A 27,287-nucleotide genomic window follows, 5' to 3' on the forward strand; every position below is an offset into this window, starting at 1 on the left:
GCTGCCTGGCTGCTTGCCTGGTTATGCCCATTCACAAATACAGAGAGCTGGCAGCAATGGTGTTGAGTGAAGTAGAAGGAATAATAAATAAATTGTGGCTGTGCTGCCCTCACAGGATTCAGCAAGAAATGAATTCTTCCATTATGGAACAAATTCCATTTGGGAAACATGCGTTAACTTCAGGGTATTCCAACTTCATCTGTAGAGATGCAGTGCTTTTTGGGAAACCCCAAATCTGACGTTTTATCTCCAGGGACAATCTATGGTGTTTCTATTGGCCCTGTCATCTGCAGAAACCCCTCAAAGCAACAGGCAGGGTCCCGATGCTTTGCCAGTCCTATGCACCCAGCAGTCAAACTCTATCCTGTAAGAATCTGTACCATTTTTGTTTTTTTGTTTTTTAGGCAGGGGGGGAGATCGTGAATGTACAGAGCCGATAGCTTTTGGTCCCCAGCCTGCTTTCCTGACTCCTCTGCCGAAATCCTCTTCTCCCTCCTCTGCCCTTCAGGACACTCACCAAGCATGCCCTGTTTTTATTGTCAGAGAGGTAGCAAGCTGGCCAAAGTATCCAACCTGCTCTACTCAGCATCACTTGGAGTGGGATGGGAGGCAGAAGGAATGTGCTACCAACCTGTCTCCACTCCACCATGAAAAACTTTCAAGGAAAACATAAAAACAGCAGACTATGCACATATCTTATCCATGCACACATGCAAGCATGCATTCTCTCTCTCTCTCTCTCTCTCTCTCACACACACACACACACACACACAGACACACACACAGACACAGACACAGACACACACACACACACACACACACACACACACACTCTGCAGATCTGGAGGCATGTCCTCCCCAGTGCAGGGCATGTAGTATGTGTATGGAGGTGGGGAGAGGTTCCTGCTGATTTCTGGGTATGCAAAGTAAATAGACTCACCTTTTTCCATATCTGCTGCTCTCCACTTGGTTGATTCCAGAGATCCGTATTGGGTGGATGCTTTGATCTCCTTTTCCATCCTTACCCCCTTGCTTTAGTTTTTAAATCCGTTCCTCCACTCTGTTTTCTTTTCTTTTTGTTTTGTAAATCGTCAGGATTCCCCAAAGAAGAGTATTTCTAGAGAACGCAGGTTGCTGGGAAGCCAGAACCCATCCTTTGAAAGAGAAATGATGACATGTGGGTGGCAGGAGGTTAAATCAAAGACACGCAGAGCAGCACACAGCCAAGCCTGGTACCTGCCTGGCAGCTGCTGCCTGCCTATGCCACACAGAGATGCTTTTGCACAGCTGCCTAGAGATGAAATAAAATCAGAGGCTGCAAAAGGAGGCTTGATGTGGGTCCATGAGGACAGAGGGATGCCCTCTGGTGGAAATAAGAGTTAGCCGCTCATTCATATTCTTTGGAAGCTTTTGAAAAGCACAAAGTAGGAGTTGTCAATATTCTCTTCAGACCTTAGCAAGCTACTAATTTTTTAATCTACAGTTGCCAGAATTCATCAGACAACATAGCCAGCACTCTGACTTTGGGATTCCATAAGCTGTAATAATAACAAACAACAATAAAAGGGGTGGTTTTTCCAAAAGGTTTCTGCTAACATGGTCTCAAGCAAGGTTCGGCCATTGTTTACATCACCACGTCAGTTGAAGAGAGAGACACAGACACAGACACAGACACACACAGAGAGCTGCCCTAATTAAATTGATCTTAGTGAGTTGGAGCACTTGACTTGGAAGCCAGTGACTGGGACTTCGAATCCTTTTTTTTATAATTTTATTTTATTTTTTACATAAAGGGTGACATAGGGACATGGGGGTTAGGGTTTGTGAGGGAAGGGGATTTGTGAGGGAGAGGGGAAATCATAGCATACTAATATCCAATCTATACCTATTGCCATATCAAATCCAAAATCATTCTATTTACTCTTTTCTGCCTGATGTATAAGATTCACATTTCACTATATATATTCAGCTACTACCTGTTAATTCAGTCCATTTATAAAATAAGTCCCATCTTTCTGTTGCCCTTTGCAAGGATTGGTCCTTCATAACTTCCGATAAGATGTCAATTTCGGCTATTTCCCATATCTTTTCCATCAGATCTTCTTGTTCCGGCACCGCCGTACTTTTCCAATTTCTAGCATACATAATTCTGGCTGCTGTAATAATATATATAACTATATGTTCCTTTGACTTATCTATGTTATTGGGTATCATGCTTAATAGAAACAATTCTGGGGTTAGTGGTACTTTACAAAGCAGAATTTGTTGTAACATAACATGCACTCTTTTCCAGTATTTTTTCGCTACCCCACACGACCACCACATATGATAATAACTTCCCATTTGTGTTTCACATTTCCAACACTTATTTGATACATCAGTATACATCTTTGACAGTTTTTCAGGGGTCATATGCCACCTATAGAACATCTTATATATATTCTCCTTAAAATTAACCGATCTTGTGAGCTTTATGTTATTCTGCCATATTTTCAGCCATTGATCAATATCAATGTTGTGCCCTATATTTTGTGCCCACTTAATCATAGGTTCTTTAACCATTTCCTCTTGCATTTGAATTTCCAACATATAATTAAACATTTTCTTAACAATTTGTTCTTTTGAACCCAATAACAGTTTATCAAAGATAGTTTGTTCGAAGTAGAAACCCTCTATATTATCGTTTGTATATCTGGATTCTAGCTGAATTCTAGGCCACCAGTCTAAATAAACATTCTGCGACTCTAATTCCTCTTTAGATCTTAATTCACCGTCCTTTTTAAATAGCTCTTGATATCTTAGAAGGTTTGCTTTTGTCATAAGATTGGATTGTGTGAAGGCTTCTATGGGTAACACCCATGCAGGTATTTTATAATAAACTTGTTGTACAATTTTTCTCCACGTTACCAACAAAGCTTTCCTTATCATATGTGAATTAAAAAATTTTTGTTCTTTGTCCTTTTTATACCATAAATAAGCATGCCAGCCTAGTTGTAAATCATGTCCTTCCAAGCTAAGTAATCTATCATTTTCTAAAGTTATCCATTCTTTTATCCAATCTAGAATACAAGCTCTGTAATACAATTCCCAGTCAGGAAGACCAAAGCCACCCGTCTGCTTAGCATCTTGCATAGCCTTAATTTTAATTCTTGGTTTTTTACCTTGCCATATAAATCTCATAATTATCTTATTGAATTCTTTAAAAATGACTGCTTTAACATGATAGGAATTGACTGAAATAAAAATAAGATTTTTGGCAAGATAGTCATTCTAATCACCGCAATTCTTCCCAACAACGATAATTGTAATTTATCCCATTTCTCCAAATTGTTCTGTACCTCCTTCATTGGTTTCATGTAGTTATCCTTGAATAATGTGCTTGTCTTCTTTGTGATTTGTATTCCTAAATATCGAATTTTCTTCTCTTTTTGGAAGTTCATCTTCTCTATTAACTTTTGTCGTTCCTGTTCTCTCACGTTCTTGGTAAGTAGTTTAGTCTTCTTTTGGTTTATTTTCATTCCTGCCATGTCCCCAAAGTTTTTTAGCGTTGTCATTAAGTCTTCTATTGATTCCAATGGTTCTTCCAGTATAATAACTAGATCATCCGCAAAGGCCTGGAGTTTGTAAACTTGACCTTTCACTTTTAATCCTTTCAATTCCTTTTTACTTCTAATTTGTTCGTTAAGTATTTCCAGAGTCAGAATAAATAGAAGTGGAGAGAATGGACACCCCTGCCTAGTACCTTTCTGTATTTGAATTTCTTTTGATAATTCGCCGTTGATTCTTACTTTTGCCTTTTGTTCAGTATATATTGCTCTGATTAATTTCATAAATCTTTCTCCAACCTGCAGTGTTTCTAACGTGTGTATCATAAAGTTCCAGTCAAGATTGTCAAAGGCTTTTTCCGCATCTAAAAATATCATGGCCATCTGTTTCTCTGGGTGTGCTTCATAATATTCCAGGGCATTTAAAACTATTCTTATGTTATTCTTCATCTGTCTTTTGGGGAGAAACCCAGACTGATCTTGATGGATCAAGTGGGTTAAAATTCTTTTCATTCTAGTTGCTAAAATAGTGGCATAGATTTTATAGTCTACATTCAGTAGTGAAATTGGCCTATAATTTTGTATTTCTTTGCCTTCCATGTTTTCCTTATGTATAAGAGAAATTGTTGCCTCGGCCCATGTTGCTGGTATTTCTCCTTCTTCCTCAACGCATTCTATCAACTTCTTAAACGGCTGAAGTAGCACCTCTTCCAGTTCTTTATAATATTCTGCTGGTAGGCCATCCGGACCTGGTGTTTTTTTTGTTTTTTAAGGGCTTCCATAATTTCAGCATACGTTATGGGCTCATTTAAGGCCTGGATTTGTTTTTTGCTCAATTTCATATCGTTGTGTTTCAATATATATTCTTCCTGGGCTTCTCTGTCTACTTCTTTTTTTTCATATAATTTCCGGTAGAAATCCTCAGCAATTTTTTTATTTCTTCCTGTTAAAATCTATCTATTCCCTTTTCATCCTTCAAAACATATACAACACCAAATAAATATATTGCTCACTGAAGAGACCGCAAAGAAGCTCAAATTTGCAAAGCAAAAATTTTTTGAGAACGCAAACAAACCAGGAAGATGGTTAGCATACAAATTAAGGAAAGAGAAGGAGAAGACAATAATCCGAACTGGGACTTCGAATCCTCACAGTATCTTCCAGGAGAATGGTCAGGCAAGCTCACTCAGATCATGTATGCCTGGTGGATTATGAGCCCTGTCACTTGTGTTGCTTTGGGCAAGCTGCCTAGTCCAGAATGCCACCAGGAGGAAGGACTGGTAGCACTTCTGATTAAATCCAGTGCATGTGGGTCCATAATGGAAACAACTTGATGGCACATAATTACAATTATTAAGTTTCTGGATAAGCTATGTTGATGGATATCTTTTAAACTGTTACTTCCCACCATCACCACCATCTAAGTCTTCAGTTGTTTGGAACATTGTCCCCCAAATCAGATGAGCCTTCAATACATTTATATTTTACACTTTTTCCATATCTCTTGCAAAACTAAAGGCAGTGAATAAAACACAAAGTTAGGAATAATCATTATTCTTGTTTTCTCCCTTCCACAAGTCAAACACTGTCTCCAGAATAAATTGTTCTAATGCAGTAGTGGGGAGCCTCTGGCCCTCCAGGTGTGGTTGGATTGTTCCTTTTGTCATCCGTAACCATTGGTCACGGTGGCAGAGCTTCTCTTGTTGCTGCCATAGACAACGGAAGTTGGAGTCCAACCACATCTGGAAGATCAGCTTCCTCCCTCTCAGTAGCAATGATGGTACATGAACAAAGTGCCAGATTTCCCTTCCCCTCTTTCAGCTGTCAAGAACAATTAGCTAATGAGTCACTATCTATGAAACAAGGATGCGGAAAACTATTTTATGCTGACCAAAACCTATTATGGATTTTGTTTTTTTAACTGAAGCCACTGTTGAATATGAAGGATATATTTAGGCATGAGAACATACAAACTGTGTTGGATCAGATCCTGTTTCAGTTTTCAGAGGGTAGACACATTAATTTGTTTCAGCAACAATGAAGCACGTGTGCGAGCGCGCACACACACACACAAAGCAAAATGTTGTGACACCTTTACGAAATTGCTGTCAAAGCTATTGTGGATTACAGTCCATTTCTTTAAATATTTCACATATTCCTCACAGTGACAATCTGGTTGTCAGTGTCCACAGTGCTTGAAGTCCACAAGCATTTCATCTGCCTATAATGTTTCTGTTATTCAGGTGAGGTTTTCTAAAGGCGCTTTGCATACAGATCGGAATGGGGTAGCAGTTTCCCTGTCTCTGCTGGATGCTTCATTAAGTTAGTATGTTGCCTAGACGACACTTCAGGGCCAGTTGTCTGTCTACAGCATGAAGCAGTCTGAACTGAAGATGCAGCACAGTGCACAAACTGTTAACAAACAGGGGACTGTTAGTATCGTGGTCTAGACAAACAAACCCCAGGTCAACAGATATACCGCTGTCAAAGCTCCCTTTGTGTCATGTCCTCAACAGATGACTCTCTCATGATGATGAACCTGAGGAACTCCAAAGCCTGGTGTGATAGAGGACCTAATTGACCCTAGGGATCCTGGACCCTCAGGAACCCAGGAGCCCAAACCCACAGATCCTGGACCTTCAAAGACTCAGGAGCCTGAGCCCATGGATAATGGAAGCTCAGGAGCTGAGCCTGAGGAAGAGGTGAGACAATCTTCCAGCCCCCAGGAGCAAATAAATCTGAAAGCATGAGTCCAGTTTGAAGTCCCAAAGTGGAGTGCTTGGCTGCACAGGAGGTCTCCTTGTGAGTGGGCTTTTTCTCTCAGGGAAACTGAAGGGCCAAACCCTGCAGCTTGGTTCTTCCCTTGCAATCCAAACACCTGCAGTTGTGTGCTAGGCAGGGCTCCAGCAGCACAGCTAGAAATTGTCCTTCAATTGGCTGTGCTAGCTGATTGGATCTGTCTTGTTTCTGTGTGCCTTGACCCCCTGCTCCGGATTGTTTGGATTTTTGTCCATTTTGACTGCTTCTTTGACTATGACTTCAAATTGGCCTGCCGTAGCGTGCATGGCCATCATCATTTGCACCGTGTCAATTGCAGAAGTAGCCCAGCCAACATTTCCCAGCCTCTCTGCAGCTGATCAGGGGAGACTTCTCATCTTGCCTCCTCACGAGAGTGGTCAGGGAGGCGGGGGAATGCTGGCGGGGCTACTTCTGCAATTGGTGTGATGCAAATGATGGCCATCACAACGTGCCACAAATGATAAGTGCACTGGCCAGTTCTGGGGGGGTGGGTGGGAAGGTCCAAAGGGCCTGGCCACCTGTGGTGACAATACGTCCTCGGGGAGACAAATACAAATATCCCATCTCTACTTCTGTATTCTCCTGCTTCATCTTTTCCTCACTCTGGGAGTTTACTAGCCAACAGCATCACCTGCAAACAAGACACTTTGCTTTGTTACATACAATATAAATTCATATACAATACAGATAAAAGTTCTCTGTAAATTAAGCATTAAAACAAACTCTCCTCCCTGTAAATCCAGCTGTTTATTGGTTAAACAGAGTCAGCTGACTAAACTGTGGAGCAAAGGCATTTTCAGCATTACTGACAATAAAAATTTAAAATTTAAATATTATAAAATACTCGTGTGTTTCACGAGCTATCAGAACTCTGGAGCATCTCACTTGCTGTTTCAGTGGCTGAAGGTGCTTTTGTTAATTATACAGACTACTTTTAAATGGTACACTCAAGAGAGGGAAACCTGCCAATTGTCTATGGAAAAAGAAAATGATTGATTCCTGTTAAAGTAGGAACACCTGCAAATGTTAAAAGAGAGAAGTTGATTATTGCCTCTTAATTGCACAAGTCAAAAGAAATCTCAGCCAATAGAAATTACTCATCTTATTCAATGATGTACAACACAGAGTTCTTAACACGTGCCACCACACCTTACACTTGTTTTGAAAATTCTCTGCATGGAAAAGAGTATATTATAACACATTAAACAGTAGAATATGTTAAATTAACAAATCAGTTGACAGCTAAGGTGACAGTCCCCTTTTCTGGAACAGAAATGACTGTGAGCAAAAACCAAACATTGGTGATGTTTTCTATTTAATTTACAAGTTTAGGACTTATTCTCATAACACTTGTGAGAACTAGGCTAAGGTTCATGATGCAATCACACTGTCTGCAGTTTGATTTGCATGGCTGAAAACTCTTCTGTCACAGAAAAACAAGTGTCTATGAAGCATTGACACTTGTAGAAGCACAATGAGAAAGAAATACCACTCGGAATCTACTTCCCCCCCTTGTACGTGTATAAGAACATTTCCTACACAGATCAGATGGGTACTGGCTTTTGACTTTCATATCAATCTTTTTTTTTTGTATAAAGCAACTTTGTCTCCTATTAATAGCAAAATGAGTATCAGCATCCTCAACATGACAAAGACTATGAGGAATCCAGCAACAAAGGCTATCAAAGAAAAATCCAGGATATTCCTATTTGGATAACAATAATCCTTTGCTTCTCTAGTGGGGGGGGGAATGACTCATGGAAAACCAAGATTCCTACTGTAACAGGTGCTTCATGAACTGGCAAACAGGTACCCTTATGATGGAAGAGAAAAATGAACCCAGTTACATGGGTGGAAAATCAGCAGTGTGTTCCATCCCATCAGGATTCAGTTTTTGGCATTTCAAAAATCCCTCATGGTGATATATTCAAGAAAAAATAATCACACAGCTCCTTTCAGGAGCCTGCAAAAAGGACAGAATGAGATCAATTTGTTAAAAGCTAGCTGAACAGGAAAGTGTAACTTATGAAGCATGAATTTTCAGGACTTCAATTTTCAGATTTCCCACTTCACTATAAATTCCACAGTGACTCACATTTGTGAAAATGTTTGCTGATTATGCTGAACCTTTTGAAGAACCTGGAATGATTCATGCAAACTGAAACTGAAAAATCTAGTCTTTACTTCTCAGTATAGTTCTCTCTGGAGACTTGAATCTTACAGAAACTGTATCCCACAGAAAATGCTGCAAGCCTTATTCTGGAAAACAATCCACTCAGCACTGCACATTTTTAGTAACAAGTATAAGGCAGAAGAAAAGAACATATTGTATGTGCAGGTTCAGCAGCAGCAATTTTTATGGTTACAAAGATAAAAGTATATATTGGTATAACAATTTGTAACCAATACATCCTACTATAAATTAGTTAAAATGAACTCTAAGAATATTCAATAATAATTGCAGGTTTGCAGTCTAAAACAAAGACCAAATGCTTGACTTTCAAACAGCAGACAAAATGAATAGAGGATGTTTTAAATACTTTTTCTCACTTGAAAAAGGAATTCTATGTAATAATAGGATATGCTAATCATACATGATCAGAATAACTGCAGACGATCAGGGTACACAGTGATATATGTGAGAAGATGACTGAAAACATCTTGTGCTGGAAAAAAATTAATGGCTTTATAATGAAGTCACAGATGTCCTGTTAGGCTATTAACTAAACACACAAAGTGGAGAAATGTATATGTTCCACACTGCACCTGGTGTATTTTCATCACTCTCCTATAATAGAGAGTGACTTTCTGAAGAGGAAAGCTTATTTAAAAAAAACAACAACAACCTCAATGTACACACCATTCGAATGACAGTAACATGGCCTATGTGGGATTGCCTTTAAAATCTATCTTAAAACCTCATCCAGTCCTAAATGCTGCAGCCAGACTGTTCAGTGTGGCCAATCATAAGTGTATGAGACTCCTGTACATCTTAATTTACGTATTTCATTTCCAGGTATAATCAGAATGCTGATTGTGATTTCTAAAGCTTTACACTTACCCCCTGAATCACACTCAACTATCTCTCACTTAGTGGCTATTATAGAAAAAGAGAATTTCAAGGGGAGATGTGAGAAGTTAGGAATTGAACTGGGATACATTCACAAATTTCAGTCTATAAGCAGAGACTTGAATCGAGTCAAGGGATTCTTAGCACACTATATATATTCATAAGTTCGTTTCACAACAGTCTTACTTTTGCTTTAGAACATTTTTTTTCTTGAGAGCAGATCAAGTTGCTTCAACACTTCAAAGGTAAAAGCCTAATTATTGTAGTTTTAACATAGACATGTTAGTTTATGCAAGCATATCCAGGCACAAATTTTTTAAAATAAAATAAAATAGAAAAATAGACAAAAATGGTTTTGAAGAAATGGATGCATCCACAAAAGCTCACGCTAAAGTATAACAGTTAACCTTTAATGAGCCACAATGTTTTTGTATTTTATTTTAGTATGGATAAGCCTATAGTTGTGCATTAACCCCCACACAGACAGCACTAATTATTTTACCCAGTGCTTCGATGTTTACATAATCAACAATTTAAAAATTCATTAACAGTGTTAATACTGTAATACAATTGTCATTTTCCAGATCCCAATTTACTCTAATCCCAGCTCCACAAACATTTATACTACTGCCTGTACAACCCTCTGGCCATGTGTCTGTAGAACTCAACTTGAGGCCAGGAAAGCTCATTCTAAGCTATATTTGCTATCTTAGATACCACAAAATCTTTTGGGAATGGGCTTTCCATTGGAAGCACTCCCCCCCTTCCTGCAGTTCCCCACATGCCCAGTAAACTTGTTCTAGAGTGCAAGAAACCTTTCCTGCACATGTTTTTAATGTGGACTGCAGAGGGAAGGACTGAAGCTCCTGATGCTACTCCAAGCATCACACTAGAATCAGACCTGAACATCTCAGTAGTCTTAAACTGGGGGGGGGGGGATTCTTTCCTGCCTCATAAACAGTTATGATGTCATCACTCTATAGTATATACCCATAATAGTAATAAGAGTATATAGTCTATACCCTTAATTTGAATTTAATTTAAATGTTCCCCTCCCTCCCCTTTAAGGTTTCCAGGCTCCCTGGGGCTCTGTTTCACCCTTGAGAAATCTTTGGAAGCTTTGGGATGAGGAGGGTGATTTAAAGATAGAGTGACCATTCGAAGAAATAATGCTGCAAGAAAACTAAAATCTAATCTACTCATTTGCCACATTCTGTTCTAAGCCATCAACAGGTCCTATGGCACTTTAAAGGAAAGAAATCAAAAGCTTAGCATAAATATTGGTGAAATGCACATTATTTTGTCAGGTAGGAGTATTGTACAAATCATACATCAAACAAAATCCATTCATCTTTAAGATACATGATAGTTTGCTGGTTGTGCTGCAACAAACTAACATGCCCCCCCCCCCCAGGAAATTATAACCAAGACAAGGAATCTGGGAAGGAGTTCTAATCATGAAGGATGAGTTGAACATAAAAGGACACATTCAGTTTTCAGGAACTCCCACTGAATTCCATACACAAAATGAACCAGTCATAATCTCGGATGCAGTTGATTAAAACTTTTACAAACACAGGGGCTTCATGAAGAGTTTTTACTCTCACTTCAGTCTGTATCCTTGCATGCATCTGACTTCTTTCTCCTATGTGTTCAATGTCTATATGGTAGGATAATAAACAGTAAGGCACCTTAAAAGAGTAGCAGATTTACTTCAGTGTGAAGGAAGTTGGTTGTCATTCACAAAAGCTCACAATGAAGCAAATCTGTTAAACTCATAAAATACCACAACATTTAAAAAGTCTATACATGCTAAAACAGACTGGCACAGCTAATTGTTTCCAGCAAAAATTGTATAATAATGGAAATGGCATGACTTTTTAAGACAGCAAAGTCCCCTCTGTGGAGATCTTCACATACTAATATCTTGCAGTGAATGTTTTTACTTTCTCTGTGTAATAGCCTCTTCTCACAATGGCCTCAGCTAGCAAGGGTTCCAGTGGCAAAGGCTGCATTAGTAGTAGAAGCAGAGAAGTCTAATTCTGGCATACAGGGCCTGGAGGATCCTGCAGCAGAGGAACATGGCTCCCTCAACTTTCATATTTATCAGCAGCTAAACTGTTATATAGTATAAAGACTGGAATGCACATGCATCACACAGCAAAATTATTGCTATGCTTGGATTCTTATGAAAAATGAATAATAACATGATTGTAGGTAGAAATATAGATAAAAACTGCTTGTAGCACTTGGACAAATTCATTTTAAAAATTACTAAAAGATTGCAGATGGCAAAAATGAAATGGTACCAGAGCAAGCCCTTAAAAATATAATCTACAACAGTGATTCTTAACGTGGGCGATAATGCCCCCCAGGGGGCGATTTCATTTTTCAGGAGGGCGGTAGAACGAAATGGGGCGGCGTGGGGGCGCTGGAGCAGATGGGGGGCGATAGGGGGGCACTGGAGCAAGCCACACCTGTGAAGATGGCTGCAGCCTTTTTACAGTGTGCATGAATATATATTTTCCTCCAATCTTAATTTAGTTTCAGAGTTTTCGTCTTGAAATTTTTAATTCCTGCATTGTGGTTTGTTTTTATACCCTTTTTATATTTCTTTTTGCGTCTTAAAATTCCCTTGCAACTAAATCATTAAATGTTACTTTTTGGGGGCATTTCATTTTCTTGCAATTGAAGTTTGTTTTCAGGGGTCATTGGATTTAAGTGTCTTAAATAAATAAATAAATAAATAAATAAATAAATAAATAAATAAATAAATAAATAAATAAATAAATAAATAAATAAATAAATAAATAAATAAATAAATAAATAAGATATCATCACCATGGGGAGGGGGGCAATGATAACTTCCTCAATGGCTCAAGGGGGCGTTTCTTTCAAAACGGTTAAGAACCACTGATCTACAACATTAGTCTTTCTTACTAATGAATGTTTACAAATCAGATTGCTCTCAAAGGACTATCTTCCCTGTTCAAATAAGAAGTGATAGGAGAGTTTTATAATCTGAACACTTGTCATTTTTTTGTAGTTTAAAAACTACCAGCCTGTAAGAAAGGTCCAGTTTAAATCGAACTGCGGTATGAGGGAGAAATTAGCTCATCCCACTTACTGATTCACCAACTGAATTCCCTACAGTCCACCCTGAACCACTATTAATTGTGGAAAAGAAAACATAAACATGTATGAAGAGTGTGTTTGTAAGTCTTTCTCTCCATAGCTGACAACAGTTCTAAAAAGACAATCTACATCTGAGCTTTTAAATGATGCAAAAGTATCAGACCCCACTCCCTGCCTAATCCAATTTCTCCTCCCTCTGAATTCCAAAGAAGAGAAAAAAATGGGAATGCCAACTATAAAATTCCTATATTATATTTAGTATAGCCATGAAGTAATTCTGTGAATATCTATTTTTCAAATGAAATTTCAGACTGACCTATCAAGAGTGCTTTTAAAAATTTACACTATTTCTCTTCCTAAGAGCTACTACTGTTGTATTTTTATCTTACTGAAGCTGCAGAGCAAATTGTTAACTCAAGGCTTTTCCCACCAAAAGGCAACTTGTAGCCAGCAGAAGTTTTCACTAGACAAAAAGGAGAGAGGTTACTTCCTACTGACCACAAGATGGGGGGCCTAATCTGTGGCAAGTGGAAGTTAAAAAGAAGAATGTCTCTCTACTCTATGTAATGCTGATATCACCCACTTGTATCCACACACATATGCACTGAGTTATATGCACATAGTCTGTGAGAGTAAATTATCTGACATGCACGCAGATTTGCAATGGGACAGTGGAACTGAATCCTTAAGCCAAATTAGTGTTTAGTGTTTAGGCAAAACCATTTCTGTATCTAAAAAAGATGATGTACTGCCTACACAAAGCAGTCATTCATCACAGAAACCTGACTTTCCAACCAAGATGTGGTCTGCTGAAAGCAGGATTGTCTTTGCACATATTATTAAGCCAAAACGTGAAAGTGGAGAGAGCTAGATGTAAACTGTATATACCATGTGTCCTACTTTACAGTGGAAAATCTTTTGTTTAAAGGATTATTGAGGGCATTCCTCTATTTGAAAGGCTGCCCAGTTCAAGTCTACTGTATTTTAATGATAAAAACCCATAGGAGGAAGAGCAGAGCCACTGAAGCTACTCATAAGCTACAAGGACGAACCTTGGTGCTGATGTCCATGATGGTTCATATGCACAGTACCACAGGTACCACACGTTCCCTTCCTCTAACTCCCTGGCCAATGGCTTACTTACAAGCTGGCACAAACTCCTCTCCTTCTCCTCTTCATCTGTTTGACCAGTCCCCAGCAGGACCATGGGTTTGTCTTTCCTGCCTTCTTGTCTGGACTGGGCAATCAATCAGCCAAGGAGGTGGGGCAGGGAAGCCCATGCTTCTGCTGGGGACTGGTCGAACAGCTGAAGAGGAGGAGGAGAGGAGCACATGCCAGCTGGTGAGTGGGGGATCCAGCCAGGGAGGCAGGGGAAGGGAACGTGCGGCACCTGCGGTGTCATGCATTCAAACCTACACAAACATATGAACCAAGGTTTGTGCCCATCTCTACTCATGACCAGCAACTGGACAAGAGTATGAGCAGGCACAGAGGTCACTTGGTCAAATTCATTCCCACTACAGCAAGCACTGCATTTCTATTTAAATAATAATACGTAATTAATTCAACATTTGCAGTAATAAAGCAAAGTGCACTGCTTATACTGTGTACTGTCCCATAGTGCTTAAAACACATTCTACATGATTTACAATTTAATTATGCAGGCTACACATTGCTCCCATCCAGTAAGGTAAGTACTCATTTTACCGACCTCAGAAATATGAAAGGCTGAGTGAACCTCAAGCTGGCTACCTGGTACTAAACCCAAGTTGTGAGCAGAGTTTTGGCTACAATACTGCAGTTTAACCACTGCACCAAAAGGCTCCTTTGTATACATTATACATTAACAGATGAAAATTTTATGCCAAGTCTGTGCCTTCTCTTGATCCCTCTTTGGCTACTGGGTAAGCAGTCATCTGAAACATGCATTCTAGACCATGCAACTTTTATACTTTAATTGCAAATGTGGGGAAAGTAAAGAATGCTTTTAATAATTAAAAGTGCTGAGATAGGAGGCCAGAGACATCTTGTAAAATTTCTTTTGAGAATAACTGACCAAAAGGAAACTGGGTGGCACACCAGCAAAAAAGAGCAATATAGATCCTGAATAGAGATGGGCAAGAACCAGCACAGTGGTGGTTTATTAGTGTCCACATACCGTACAGAAATTTATTTAATGAACCTATTCATTGGGTTCAGGCCCATCTCTAAATGATGAGGAGGCTTTCCAACTCATCTACACAGAAAGCCCTTGATGATGGGTTTCCCATCCCACACCTCCCTTCATGGGCACCTACCATACTTGCTCCAAACCTCCTCCTCCATCTGCTACTGCCACACTGCCCAGCTGAGTGTATTGTGGGAAGTGTACTTTCAGGGTTTCCTATATAGCCCAATGAGCAGCAAAACTAGACTTCCCACAATACCCTAAGCCTCCCAGGAAGCCCTGGGGAAAGTAGGCCCTAAGCCTACTTTCCTACTCACCTCAGCAGTAGCAGCGTAGGGTACGGAGAGGCGAGTCCCACAGTGAGTAAGGTAGGTACTGGGCCCAATGAAGAGAGGCTTTCTCAGGGAGCGGGGGGACAAAGCAAAACAAACCACCAATGATGAAAAAGTTTGGATTTCATTTCACTTGGTGAACATGTGGCTCCCTGAACCGCCCACAAGACAAACCACGAACCAGCCCGGTTCATGGGGTTTTTCGATTTGTGGTTCATCTCATGCCCATCTCTAATCCTAAACAATTTCACCCCAGAATCTCAGATCAATTCCAGCAGCACAGTATCCAGTAAAAAGAAATCAGCATTTTCTTTCTTTTTCAATCTCTGTCTAATTGTAAATGAAATTCTTAAGAGAAGCATTACCAACAATTTTTTTTGAAGAATAATTCAGCTGCTGGAAACCTTAGTAATGCAAGCAGTGGCTCTAAAGATAATCATGTTTTGTCAGCCTGGAAGACCAAACACCATATTTATTTCTTCTGAAACTACTTAAAAGTCCACTTTCTCTAAATCTTGAAAATTTAAACTTTGGAAAATCAAGATTGTCAAAAATATTTACAAAACTTAATTTTACAAAAATAAAATCTTTATATAATCTTTAGAATTCCATCTTGAGCAATACATACAACCATAAAATCCAGTGCCAGTAGAATGATTCCATGTACATTCCATGTATACCAAATCTAACAAGTTTACCTTATTTTTCATGTATGTTCTGTGGGTAACAGATTAGTGGAATGTAAAATTTTTACCAATTTCTATTGAAGTGTTCATCCCTCATTGCCTTTACCAGCCAGTCCCGTTCCTTATCATCATCAGAGTCACTCATATCACTGGAATCTGCAGCAAGGAGGCGGGAATAATTAATTTTTTTCTGCCGTGGCAACTTGGACTGGACAATTAAAAACAAGATCAGCCAGAGTATCAGAGTAATGGAACATGCTCTGTAGAGCACTGCTAGGCCAAAACTGTTCACAACAAACCCTCCTGCAAAGCTGCCTAGACTGGCTCCACATCCATACGAAAGGTCTTTCAGGACAAGGTGCAGAGACCTTTCTGTGCCAGGAGTGGCAATGTCATCTGCTTGCATGTTCACAGCCCACCACAAGGCACCATTGCTGAAGGCACATAAGATCTGAATTGGCAGCACCACCCAACTATCCCACAGGAAAGAATAATAGAGGAGCTGTGCCACCAGGCAACTTAAACTCAAGGCAACTGTGCCGCCACCAGAGAGAGCTGTTAGCAACTTGCTTTTGAAGAAATAGAGGAGGATTTCAACAACTAGTCCAATGGCAACAGAGAGGCCCATATATAATTCATTGCTGCCTTGGTCTTGCATTTGCCAGAAAAGAAAATTCTGCACAGTTGACCCAATGGCCCCTGTGAGGAAGACAGTGACAGCAGACAGGATGGTCCGGCCATCACTCCCAATGAGGCTCAAAGCCTTGACAGTTTTATTGATGTGTTCATTTTTTTTGGACACATGGATAGGAAAGAAGATGCTGACAAGTAATGTTAAAGTTATCAACGACGCATAGCCATAAAAATGTACCACAGAGCGTGGGATGTTGGTGCTTAAAAAGCAATTCAGCTGATCAACAAATATTGCTATGCTGCATGCTCCTACAGAAGTGCCTAAGTAATTCCAGATCCAAAGGTTCCCATGTTTGTCTGCAGCATCCACAAAATCAAGATACTCATACAAGCTGTCATCAACCATCCACCCAAGAGGTGCAGCTAGGAGCTCCCAAAGCACAACAACACCTAGCACCATAAGAAAGACCTTATGCTCACTGTCCAAGAACTCAGTGCCCTCTAGTAACTGAGAGCTCACATCCTGTGCTCTTTCCCAACGTCCAGATAGGTTTTTTAATATGTAGGGTGTCTCTGTAAGGCTCATCAGGGCTGTGTGAAATGTGAAGTTAGAACTTGTCCTTGAAGAGTCATTTCTCATGAAATTTTCTTTCACATTCATGATGCCAGTATTTGGACCTCTGGTTGCCTTCACAGGCCCATTCATAGTAGATATCTCTAACATTTTTTCTACTAAGGCTATTTCTGCTGCCGAACCATCTAATGTCACACTAGAAGGGACATTGTTGAATTGCTGTGTATCTATATGCACATCACCAACTCTGCTGTCTGTCACAGGAGGTACATGTACAGGATATGTTTTGATTGGTGTATATACATCTGTCGAATTTGCGGCAGTCAGCAGGTCCTTTGAGGTTGTTCCAATTGTTTCTGTAGAGAGCATTTTGTCATCAGGAGCAGGTCTTGTATTCACTGTACTCAGACTGTTCTTATTGATATAAGGCACCTGGGTTGCAACCAATAGTTTACCTGGGTGCTGACTCATGTTACAGTATGTATAGACAATGTCCTTGCTCATTGGTGGGACGAGAGTAAGGACCAAACCTGCTCCAGCTGAGCACAGTAGAGATCCACTGATAAGAGCTTTCCTTTTATTGTAGGTTTTTGCAAGATAAGAGCATAATGGGGCCCACAGGGATGTGATTAAATGTTTGAGTCCTATTACAATTCCTACTAATGGTGGGCTCAGTCCAAGCTCCCGAAAGTACAGAGTTAAAAATGGAATTGTGCAAGCATTTCCAGCACCATAGAGAAAATTGAAGAAGCCAGCAAGAGTTAGTGCTTTGTTCACATCCCACTGACTATTCATACTCGTGGCTTCAGGTGCAGGCTTGGTTCTCAATTTTGTCCTGAAAATTAATAAAACAAAGATTTGTCAGTATTACATAAACTAAATGTAACATGTTAAAATGAACAGTTATTTTTGTTAGCAGTAAAAAATGTAATATAAGTAACTGAGTATGTATTGGAATTGTATTAAAAATAATAATAATACCACAATAATTGCCTTCAGGCTCACAACCCACCTGTGACTACAATCTTTACTCACTTTTGTACACTTTATGTACAATGTAAAAAGCAGTTCTACAATGTACAGTAGCTTTTTGTCTCTAGACAAAGCCTCTCAAAGGCAGTTTACAAAACAAATGTTTTAAACAATAAATTGAAAACATAGTGAATGTTTCCTTGAAACTGTAGAAGTACAGCAGTTGATATCCAGTGGGTAGAGTGGTGGACTAGGACTCAGGAGATCAGGGTTCCAGTTCGGCCATGGACATTCACTGGGGGAACTGTAATGGTAAAACCAATGCTTAACTTTCTCTCGTACCTTGAAACTCCTATTACAGTTGCCATAAGTTGGATACAACTTAATGGAATGTAACAGACACAGTAAAATACTTTAAGAATTTTTTAAAATTAATAAATTAAAAACAGTCTGGAACAATCAAGTCTTTAGGGTCCATTTAAAAACATGCAGGGAAACTGCAATCTGAACATTTTGGCATAGGGCATTCCATATGAATATGTCCACCTCACAGAAGGTGCTATCTCCTGTATCTGCCATTCTAACAGATCTGACTGGTGTTTGGATAAGGTTGGCCTCTCTAGCCAAAGAGCTTAGTTTTTGGATGCAGGTTGTATACTCTCTTAGACATCAACAATAGATTTACTTCTTGAGTCTATAAGTATAGGGTTGTTTAGATAGAAACTTATTAGATGATTAAAGAAAGCCAGTGTTTTTAATCATTTCACTCATGCTAGGTCTCATGTCAGTTGCATAATGGAATGGAGAGTGCTTTTTTTAATCACAAAAAGTTAAGAGGCCCCCAAAGTAAAGTAAATGTGTTGTTGTTGTTTTCTTTTTATATGGTTATGAAGGCAAAAGTGATGTATGCATAATCACTAGTGATGTCATAATAACAACCAAGGAGGTGATAATGACACTTCAGAAACTACATTACATAATATTTAGTACTGGTAGAGGAGTAGAGTCATGTTTTCTCCTGGAGATTAAGTGTTGGAAAAATGCTGTTATTACAAAGGAAATAATTTCTTGACAAAAATGGCTGGATTCTATGCAACAATGAAAATCCATGCATTTACTATGTCATGAAATAAATACCCCAAAGTAACCTACATAAAGTACTAAAAGTACACACAACAAATTTAATGAATTTCAAACAAATAAAAATGGGCTCTCTGCAGTGCGTGTGGATTGAGTGATGGGGCTCAATATGAACAATTTGCTTTGGGCACTATATTCCAAGGGTGCGCTGGTTTATTGGCTAAAACCTATTTATGTAACATTTTAGAATATGACTTCCCAGGCCTATCGTTTTGACTTTATGCCTCAGGTCCATGAATGTGCTGTATGAGCCACAGCAAAAATGAGTTCCACAGTCTTTTAAGAACTGGTTTTGTTTAAAGTGTTCCCAGTAATTTCCCACAGTACTTCTGCAATGCCTTAAAGCTCTGAAAACAGAAGAATTAAAATGCCCAACATTCTTTCTAAAATGAAGTTTCAAGCAACAAAAAAATTGTGACTGCTGGAAAACTAACAGTAATGTATCCATCCATCAAAACCAGCTGGGAGACAGATTTCAATTATTATCTTAACATGCTGCCAGCCATGGTTTCCAGCATTTCTTCTAGAGCACATTTGCCCAGAGATGGCAATGTTGAGATTTAAAATGCCCTGTTCACACAGGAACAGATAAAGAATAAATATTAAAATGCTGCTATGTCATTTATGTATGAGAAAAAAGGCATAAAGACCAATGTGTAATAACAGCTGGAAGAATTTTCTATTCATAATTTGATTTAGTAAAATGTGGGTTATCTCAGGAAACTGCAAAGCAAGATTAACAAAAGCTGAAAGGTGTAAAGACACCAACTAGAACTTCTTCTGTAGAAGATGGTGACCATGATTTGGAAGAGCAACTATGGAGGAACTAAAAAATGTTCTTCACAGTAAGGATATGTCACTGGAGACTAAAGCCCAAATCTTTCATACTCTGAGTTGCTACATGCAGATGTGAAACCTGATAATGAAAAAAATCTAATGGGGGAAAAAAAACTGATTCTTTTGAAATGTGGTGTTTGAGAAGTGTTTCAGATACCACAGACTACCAGAAAGTAGGTGCCTGAACTCTGTGTAGAAGAAAAACTTACTATATTGAGGTTATCAAGACTCTGAGAAAACAAAATTCACAACAAGAAGAAATAATGCTAGCAGAAGTGGAAGGCAGCAGAAAAGAGGAAGACCAAACAGGAGATAGCTGGAGCAATGAGCTGGATACCTGGCTGCAGAGCCAGAGGTCAGGAGTTTGATTTTTCCATTGTGCCTCTTGGAAGAAGAACCAGCCTCTTGGACATGCCATATAGTCCTAGAGCACCCTCAAAAGAAGGGAACACTAAATCATTTCAGAGAAAAACTGGAAAGAGTCACAATAAGTTAGAGTAGACTTGGCGGTATGCAATCATTATTAAATATGAACTGGACTGACTCTACAGCCTTGAGTTTGCAAGAGCTGGGCAAGGCTGTTAATGAGAGGACATTTTGGAGGTCCCTAATTTGTAAGGTCTCCATAAGCCAGAAGCAACTTTATGGCCCCCCCGTAACAGTTAAAACTCATGAATACTTGGCTGAAAACATTATTTTTTAAAAAACATACTGTAGATATATCTTTGGTAAATCTCAAAAGACAAGCACAGCCCATACTAATTACATCTAAATACACTCTTCCTGGGGTTGCCACCAGAGTCACATTTTGGGAGCTGTGTCCATACATAGTAAGTAGAAACATAACATATGGGTAGTTTTTCCATAGTCTTTTGAAATCACACTGTGTTTTTGCATACTCTACAACACTTTTTAAAGAAGTATGCTTAAAAGACAATGAAAGGGATTTCCTTTTGGAGAAATATAGAAGAGTGTTGTTTGGTCCTTAACCACTCTGGAACTGAGGCAGCTGTAAAACAAAAACAACAACAAAAGTAACAACAGCAATAAAAATGGTCTCTCCTGACTTGTTTTTCAACTCTGTCAAAAAATAGCGAAATTGATAGGGTGTAAATATGAGTGCACGGCCCAGGGTTCCTTCTTTGCTCTGTCATAGTGTGATGAGATTAAAAAGGGGTGGCAACTCCTAACGCTTCCGTGACTGGGGTGGGGCGAGCAGGGCACAATGCTTCGCATGCCAAAGGTTCACGTTCAACCCCCGGTATCTCCTCCGCAGGGCGAGCGAAGAACCCTGTTTGAAGCCCTGGAAAGCCGACGACTTCATTATCCCCAGACCAAGGATCCTGTCCTAATGACTCTTGGCCATCCATGACAAGGGCGACGCGCCGAAAAACCACCCCCGGCGTCCTTGTGAGGAACCCGCTTCCCAGGCCAGCGATCACGAAAACCTTCCCTGTCGCGCGTCCCCTCGTTGCCAGCCGACCCCCCCTTCCAGTCCCACCCAGAGCAAATGGGGCCTGGGGAAAAAATACGACCCTCATCCCCGCACCTCTGGGAGGCTGCCATGGCAACCGCCGCCGCCGCCCGCCTCTCGCGCGCGGATTTCTTTCACCGCGCGCCGGCCCGCGAGCGCGCGGAGCCTCCAATACCTGAGAGGAGGAGGGGGCGAACTACTGCTGCTGCGGCTGCCGCGGTGGCTTCGCTGCTGCTGCTTCCGCTGGTTGACGGGGCTCGCGGCGCCAGCCTGCCAGCAAGTGCAGAGACGCACTACGCATGCGCCAAGGACACACCTGCCTACGGCAACACAGACCGAGGCGTGCTAGACCCCGCCCCCGGGGCACCTGTTCGCCTCGGCCCTTCGGAGCGCGCGCCCCGTCGCTCGGCCGGCCTCGCCTCTCTTCCTCCGAATCGGAGGGGGATTTCCGACCACGGGGTTGGAGGGACACCCCCCTCCCCTATGCAAGGGCAGACTGTTGCGGGGGTAGGGGGGACCGCCTTGGAGAAAGTAATGATGACTCCTGAGGATGCTGCCTCACGTTAGGCTCAGGCTACCCCCCCTCCCGCGCAGCCATCCAGGTCTCTGTAGGTGTGAATGGCCGCCTGCCTCTGTTTTGGATACGTATACTGTAACGTACTTCTTTTGCTTCTGGCTCTGCCCACCCCTGGTAGCTGCACCTTCCTCCCCACAACCACAGCGGGGCATCCGCTGCCACTGCTCGGAAGTAGCCCCCATTCAGTTCAGTGGGAACTTAATTCGGTGTAAAGCCGTCGTGAATTGCAGTCTCTTGCCCTTTGGCACAGCGAGTCAGTAGACGTCCGCCCCCGCAAGTAAACTAGCACAGAGAGGCCGAGAGCATTCCTCTTTGTCTTCGTTCATCTGCTTCGTTCATCTGCATCTGCTTTCTTCCCGTTTTTTTCCCCTTTTATCCAGTATTTGACTTTTTTTTAAAAAAATGTATCTTCAGCATGGGCAGGAACCGGGGATTTGTTATTGTTCACAAAAGCTGCAGTGAAAAATGGATGACAAACAACAAAGGCAAACAGTGGCTTTGATATACAGTATCTGAAAAGCTGAGAGATTTATTTATATACAGGTATTCATAGGGTGCTGATGTGGCAAGATAGGCACCAGTTACGTTTTTCTGAAGGGTCATTTTAAAGGTGAGATAGTACAGCCAAGGTGGGGACAATTTGAGTACTCCACCCCCTGATCTGAGAAACATTTTTCTGTTTAGATGTGAGAATTAAGAGTGAAATGGTGTTTAGTTGAAGGTTTTAAAAAGGTAACTACACTTGATTCATTTACAACTCAATATAGTTTGGTGGATTTTGAAAATCTGGAACCTTCTGACCTTTGAGATTCTGTAGTAAGATAAAATTATGTAAACCTGTGTCAAAGTAGTTAGAGCCAAAATAATTTGAGGCTTATATGCAGCATATTGCTTTTCTACCTTCAGTAACTAACAGTGGCACCAGAAAAATATAAACTTTACCCTGCATTATAAAATGAAAGTTCTTTCCTAGCTGTGCAAAAAAAAAAAAAAAAAAACTTAAATTACAAGATAGTCCCTGAGGCTGGGGCCAATAGCATTGAGATGTATTATCAGGTAATTTTGCAGCAATGTCTTTAATCAAGTTTCCATTACCCATCAACAATAACTGACGTACATTCCATAAAAATCGTTTTGAAGTTATTTAATGAAATTAGAGGATTTCAATTTCTGATATTTAACATGTATTATTTTTTACAAATAATTTATAACTCATTTACATAATGTACATGCTTATTTAGTACAGATAAATCCAATACAGAAACCAAAAGTCATATAACCTTCTGTTTTGTAAACATCTAGCTGCAGCACCATGCTTGAAGAATCAATTAAAGGAACACTTAAGACACACAAATCTTAGGATCTCTTTCTTGTTTTAAAGGCGTCTTGCACAACTACTCAGGAGAATACCAGTGCTGTTTGGTATGAACCCCATCAGGACTGTTTGAAGTACATTTTAACCGCTCCCTGCAGCATATTTGTCCCTCTTTCTACATTCTAAATAGACATTTCATCTCCTTGAAATAAGTTTTATGTCCTCCTTGTCAGTTGCTTACATTTAGATGTAGAGCAACTGAAGCAGAAAGACAAGGGTCAGGATCAAGTGGGGTTTATATGCTTCCACCAGTGGAATCTGTGTATATATTTGGGGATCTACCTTTGCCACTGTAATGACAGGCACCACAAAAGCCTGCTCCAAAGGACTGGAAGACCATCTTATTTTTTAGCTTTGCCAAGGGCTTAGTAGAGGTAGGGAGAGAAAATGCAGGCTCAGCACAACACTCATGGCCACAAGTGGCTGAACTGCAGTTAAGACTTTGTTCACAACCTGAGTTCAATCCTGATGGGCTCAGGCAGCCAGAGCAAGGATGATTCAATCTACAGTGGGGTCTCGACTTACAAACTTAATCCGTATTGGAAGGCGGTTTGTAGGTCGAAAAGTTTGTAGGTCAAATCTGCATTTCCCATAGGAATGCACTGAAAACCATTTAATCCGTATCTGCTCTTTTCCGTCCATAGAAACTAATGGGAAGCTGCTATTCCACCTTCTACTACTAGAGGGGGATATTTTTTCCTTTTTTTTTCTTAGGTCAAGAAAAGTTCAGGAAAGGAGGGGGGAGGCAGGGAACAGTTTGCAAAGCACTTTTGAAATCTTTTTTTTTCAACGAAGCCAATTTTAAAGCATGTTTTAAAGCATGTTGTGCTGATATTTTCAGCACAAAGACACACAGGCAGGAGTCTGGAACTCACACCTCAGCCTTTCTACGTGCTGAGCAAGCCTCCAGAAGCCTCTTCAGAGCCTGCTGATCAGCTGTTAAGCGGGGAAAGGAGGGGGCAGGAGCAGAGAAAAGCACAAATGGCTGCCAGGCTCCCTTCTGTGTCTCAGCTTTTATCTGTTTGCTGCTCTTTTTCCTGCAGTTCGGGGGCTACCAAGGCCTGGTAAGTGACTTTCTTTTATTTATTTTTAAGTTTTTGACCCTTTTTTGCCCTCCAGAAGCCTCTAAGGGGAGGGAGGGGGCACTTTGTTTCCTGTTCATAACTCGAGGGAAGTTCGTATGTCGAGTCCTTATTTCCCTATCAGGCGGGTTCGTAAGTTGAATTGTTTGCAAGTAGGGTCATTCGTAAGTTGAGACCCCACTGTACCAACCTTCCGAGGTTGGTAAATTGAGTACCCAGGGGAGGGACACAATGTGTAGCCTGCATAATTAAATTGTAAACACTATGGGACAATACAGTGGAGCCTCACTCAGCGATGTTAATTGGTTAAAAAAAACATCGCTATGGGAAAACATCGCTAAGCGAAACACCATTTCCCATAGGAATGCATTGAATAGGTTTCAATGCATTTCAATGGTTTTGAGAGGTCCGTTTTTGCTATTTTTAAAGTGTCTTAAAATGTTCAAAAACTGTTTAAAATGCTTGGAATCGTTAATGCACCTTGTAAAACCTTTGCAAACTTAACTTGGCTTTGTTCTGAGTCTTCGTTAATTTTTGGTGAATTTTCCCCCCCATTGGAATGCATTGACAGCTGTCAAACCTACAGTTCAATGCATTTCAATGGGGGGAGAAAAAATTCACCAAAAATTAACGAAGACTCAGAACAAAGCCAAGTTAAGTTTGCAAAGGCTTTACAAGGTGCACTAACGATTCCAAGCATTTTAAACAGTTTTTGAACATTTTAAGACACTTTAAAAATAGCGAAAACGGACATCGCTAAGCGAAACAGGGGGGCCCAAACTGTCATCGCTATGCGAGGCATGGTCCTGAACATCGCTATGTGAAATTTCCCCATTGGAAACATTACTAAACGGAGCGCAAGATCGCTCCTAAAACCTCATTGCTAAGCAAATACTGTACATCATTAAATGAGGCAATCGCTAAGTGAGGCACCACTGTATATATAAGCAGCACACATTTTATACTGAATTTAAGCTGCTGTTATTCCTGCTGAGAAGCCTGACTGCCATGCTGTGTAAAATTTCCCACTGTGACCCTATTGTGTGTACTGTCCGTGAATAATGTGGAGATGTAGTTAACAGAGCATTGCCAATGCTCACCTGGGATTAAGCTATCACTAGCTGCTAGCCATGATATATTTCCTATGTTGTAAGAGTCAGTATGCTTTTGTAGGCCAGTTGCTCAGGAAGGAAGATGCTGGGGAGGTTGCTGTTGCAATGCCCTGCTTGTAGCCACTGTGTGAACAGAATGCCGCACCCCACAGGTCCTTGGTCTGATCCAGCATGGCTTTTATGTCAATGTGATCAGGCAGTCTTTTGTGCTAAATATTTGAAGAGCAGGCTATAGCAGCATGTAGACAAATTTCCACTTTGGGATTTCAACAAGTTTGTGTTTTATTTCTTTCCCCTCCTCTTTTATAAGAAGTTTTTAACTTCTGGACCTGTTTTTTTAAGTACTTTGTTTATAGTGGATTTTGCTTTAATTTGATTAAAGCAAAATCCACTTATGGGTTAAAATACAAAATAGAAAACCTTATTTGATAAACAGTTGAGAGGCAGGGAGGAATGCAGGCCTGACTGCTGCAGTCAAACTTAATAGCCTTTTTACTCCTGTACAAAGAGTGTCACAAGTTCTTTCCTCCCTGACTTCACAGACAATGCATCCTGTAAATGGATGCCTGCAGTGCTCATGGAAAAATTCTTGAACTCTGTCTATCCACAGAAATTTTTATTTTGTCTATAGTATCAGATGTCATTTGGTGGTATTCCACAGCATTTGAATGACTAATGCTCATGTTCAGTTTCTTCTGTAAATTTGCACGTGTTTTTCTGTTTCCTGTTTATTTTTCTCTTTCCTCTAATTCCATATTAAAGGAATCATGGGCACATATCAGTATAGCATTATCCCAATAATTTTGTAACAAAAAGAAAAAAACAATTTGTTCTGCTACATTGCATCTACTATGTAATTGCCACAGGCACATAAACAACTGCTCTAAGTTATTTATAGCAGTTCTACAGAATAACCATGTTTTAAAAATGTTTGGACATCTCATGCAACTGAACTATGATCCCAACTAGAGCCCCTGAGGAGCAGCTCCAACAAAATTTAATTCTGTATTATTGTCAGATCAGTTATTGTGCAAATGAAACAAAATCTATCCTCATTTCTGTATTTCAAAGAAGGTCTCAGAATTTCATACCTTGCTGTTTCCACCTTCATCTGCTCCCAACTTTTCTGTTATAGAACCATACAGCTTCTGACATACAGCTTCTGTGTGTCAGGCTACCTTTTATCTCCTGTGGAAGACCTAACTTATTGCTCTGCCAATGTTCTCCGGCTGTTTCCTTTTCATTTGGAACCCTTCACATTGGTTTCCCAATTACAGGTATATTCCCCAATGAAATCCAACAAAACATGTGATTTGCTGTCACTGGCAGCCTGTTCACTGAACAATCCCTGCAAATGTGTTGATGGGTAGCAATAAAGCCTTTGGTAAGTATTTGGCCAGTCCTACATCTTCTTCTTCCTGTGGGTTGGCCTGCTTGTTTTTTGTCTTTTGCAAACAATAGCTAGGTTCCAGGCATGGACAAACTTCAATACTGCAAGATAAGAACATTCATTAACCAAATGAACAATTCAAAGTTGTTTAGAATCTGATGAGATGGTTGCCTTTTCCCCTCAAAGGTGTGTTGTTTTTTACATTTGAAAACAACTACATTTCCAAATATTTGAAATCTGGCCAATGTGATTCAGACTTCAGACAGTCAACACATTTTATATATCTTCTGAATACACACAAATGGTTTACATCAGACAAAATCAGCAATGATCGAAGCTGCAACTGCACGTTCAAATACAGCAGGACTTGTTGTGGGTGTAAAACAG

The 27,287-nt window shown here is 40.2% G+C and overlaps 3 protein-coding genes across 9 annotated transcripts in view; all 3 read right to left on the bottom strand.

Annotated features, from left to right (window-relative positions):
- LOC110080407 (bMERB domain-containing protein 1) overlaps positions 1-13,727 on the bottom strand; it is a 29,474-nt gene extending 15,747 nt beyond the window's left edge. Inside the window, exon 1 of the mRNA XM_020796287.3 lies at positions 941-13,727. Within this exon, the coding sequence (XP_020651946.2) occupies positions 941-1,019 (79 nt within the window). The 5' untranslated portion in view covers positions 1,020-13,727. The remainder of the gene's footprint in view (positions 1-940) is intronic.
- Positions 13,728-15,614: 1,887 nt separating this feature from the next.
- On the bottom strand, positions 15,615-22,544 carry MFSD6L (major facilitator superfamily domain containing 6 like). The gene is made up of 4 exons (XM_078384063.1): positions 22,527-22,544; positions 21,540-21,709; positions 20,228-20,314; positions 15,615-17,776 (listed from the first exon to the last, which is right to left on the bottom strand). The coding sequence occupies exons 1-4, from the start codon at positions 22,542-22,544 to the stop codon at positions 15,799-15,801; spliced, it is 2,253 nt and encodes a 750-aa protein (XP_078240189.1). The 3' UTR covers positions 15,615-15,798.
- A 529-nt stretch (positions 22,545-23,073) lies between these two features.
- PIK3R6 (phosphoinositide-3-kinase regulatory subunit 6) overlaps positions 23,074-27,287 on the bottom strand; it is a 42,200-nt gene continuing 37,986 nt past the window's right edge. For all 7 annotated transcript variants that reach the window (XR_012083771.2, XR_012083770.2, XM_020796341.3 and 4 more), the window contains one exon: positions 23,074-27,001. Coding sequence is in view for 5 of the 7 variants with exons in the window: in XM_020796341.3 (XP_020652000.3) it covers positions 26,845-27,001 (157 nt within the window). In the remaining 2 variants the exon portion in view is untranslated. The remainder of the gene's footprint in view (positions 27,002-27,287) is intronic.

The sequence above is a fragment of the Pogona vitticeps genome, chromosome 2 (assembly GCF_051106095.1).
Source record: "Pogona vitticeps strain Pit_001003342236 chromosome 2, PviZW2.1, whole genome shotgun sequence".
NCBI lineage: Eukaryota > Metazoa > Chordata > Lepidosauria > Squamata > Agamidae > Pogona > Pogona vitticeps.

What these genes read in the sequence shown, in the direction of transcription:
- MFSD6L (XM_078384063.1), bottom strand. An exon ending in TCGCCCCCTCCTCCTCTCAG is followed by an intron (nt 20,315 to 21,539) that starts GTATTGGAGGCT and finishes AGGGTGCTCTAG; the next exon opens with GACTATATGGCATGTCCAAG. An exon ending in ACCTCTGGCTCTGCAGCCAG is followed by an intron (nt 17,777 to 20,227) that starts GTATCCAGCTCA and finishes ATTAATTTTCAG; the next exon opens with GACAAAATTGAGAACCAAGC.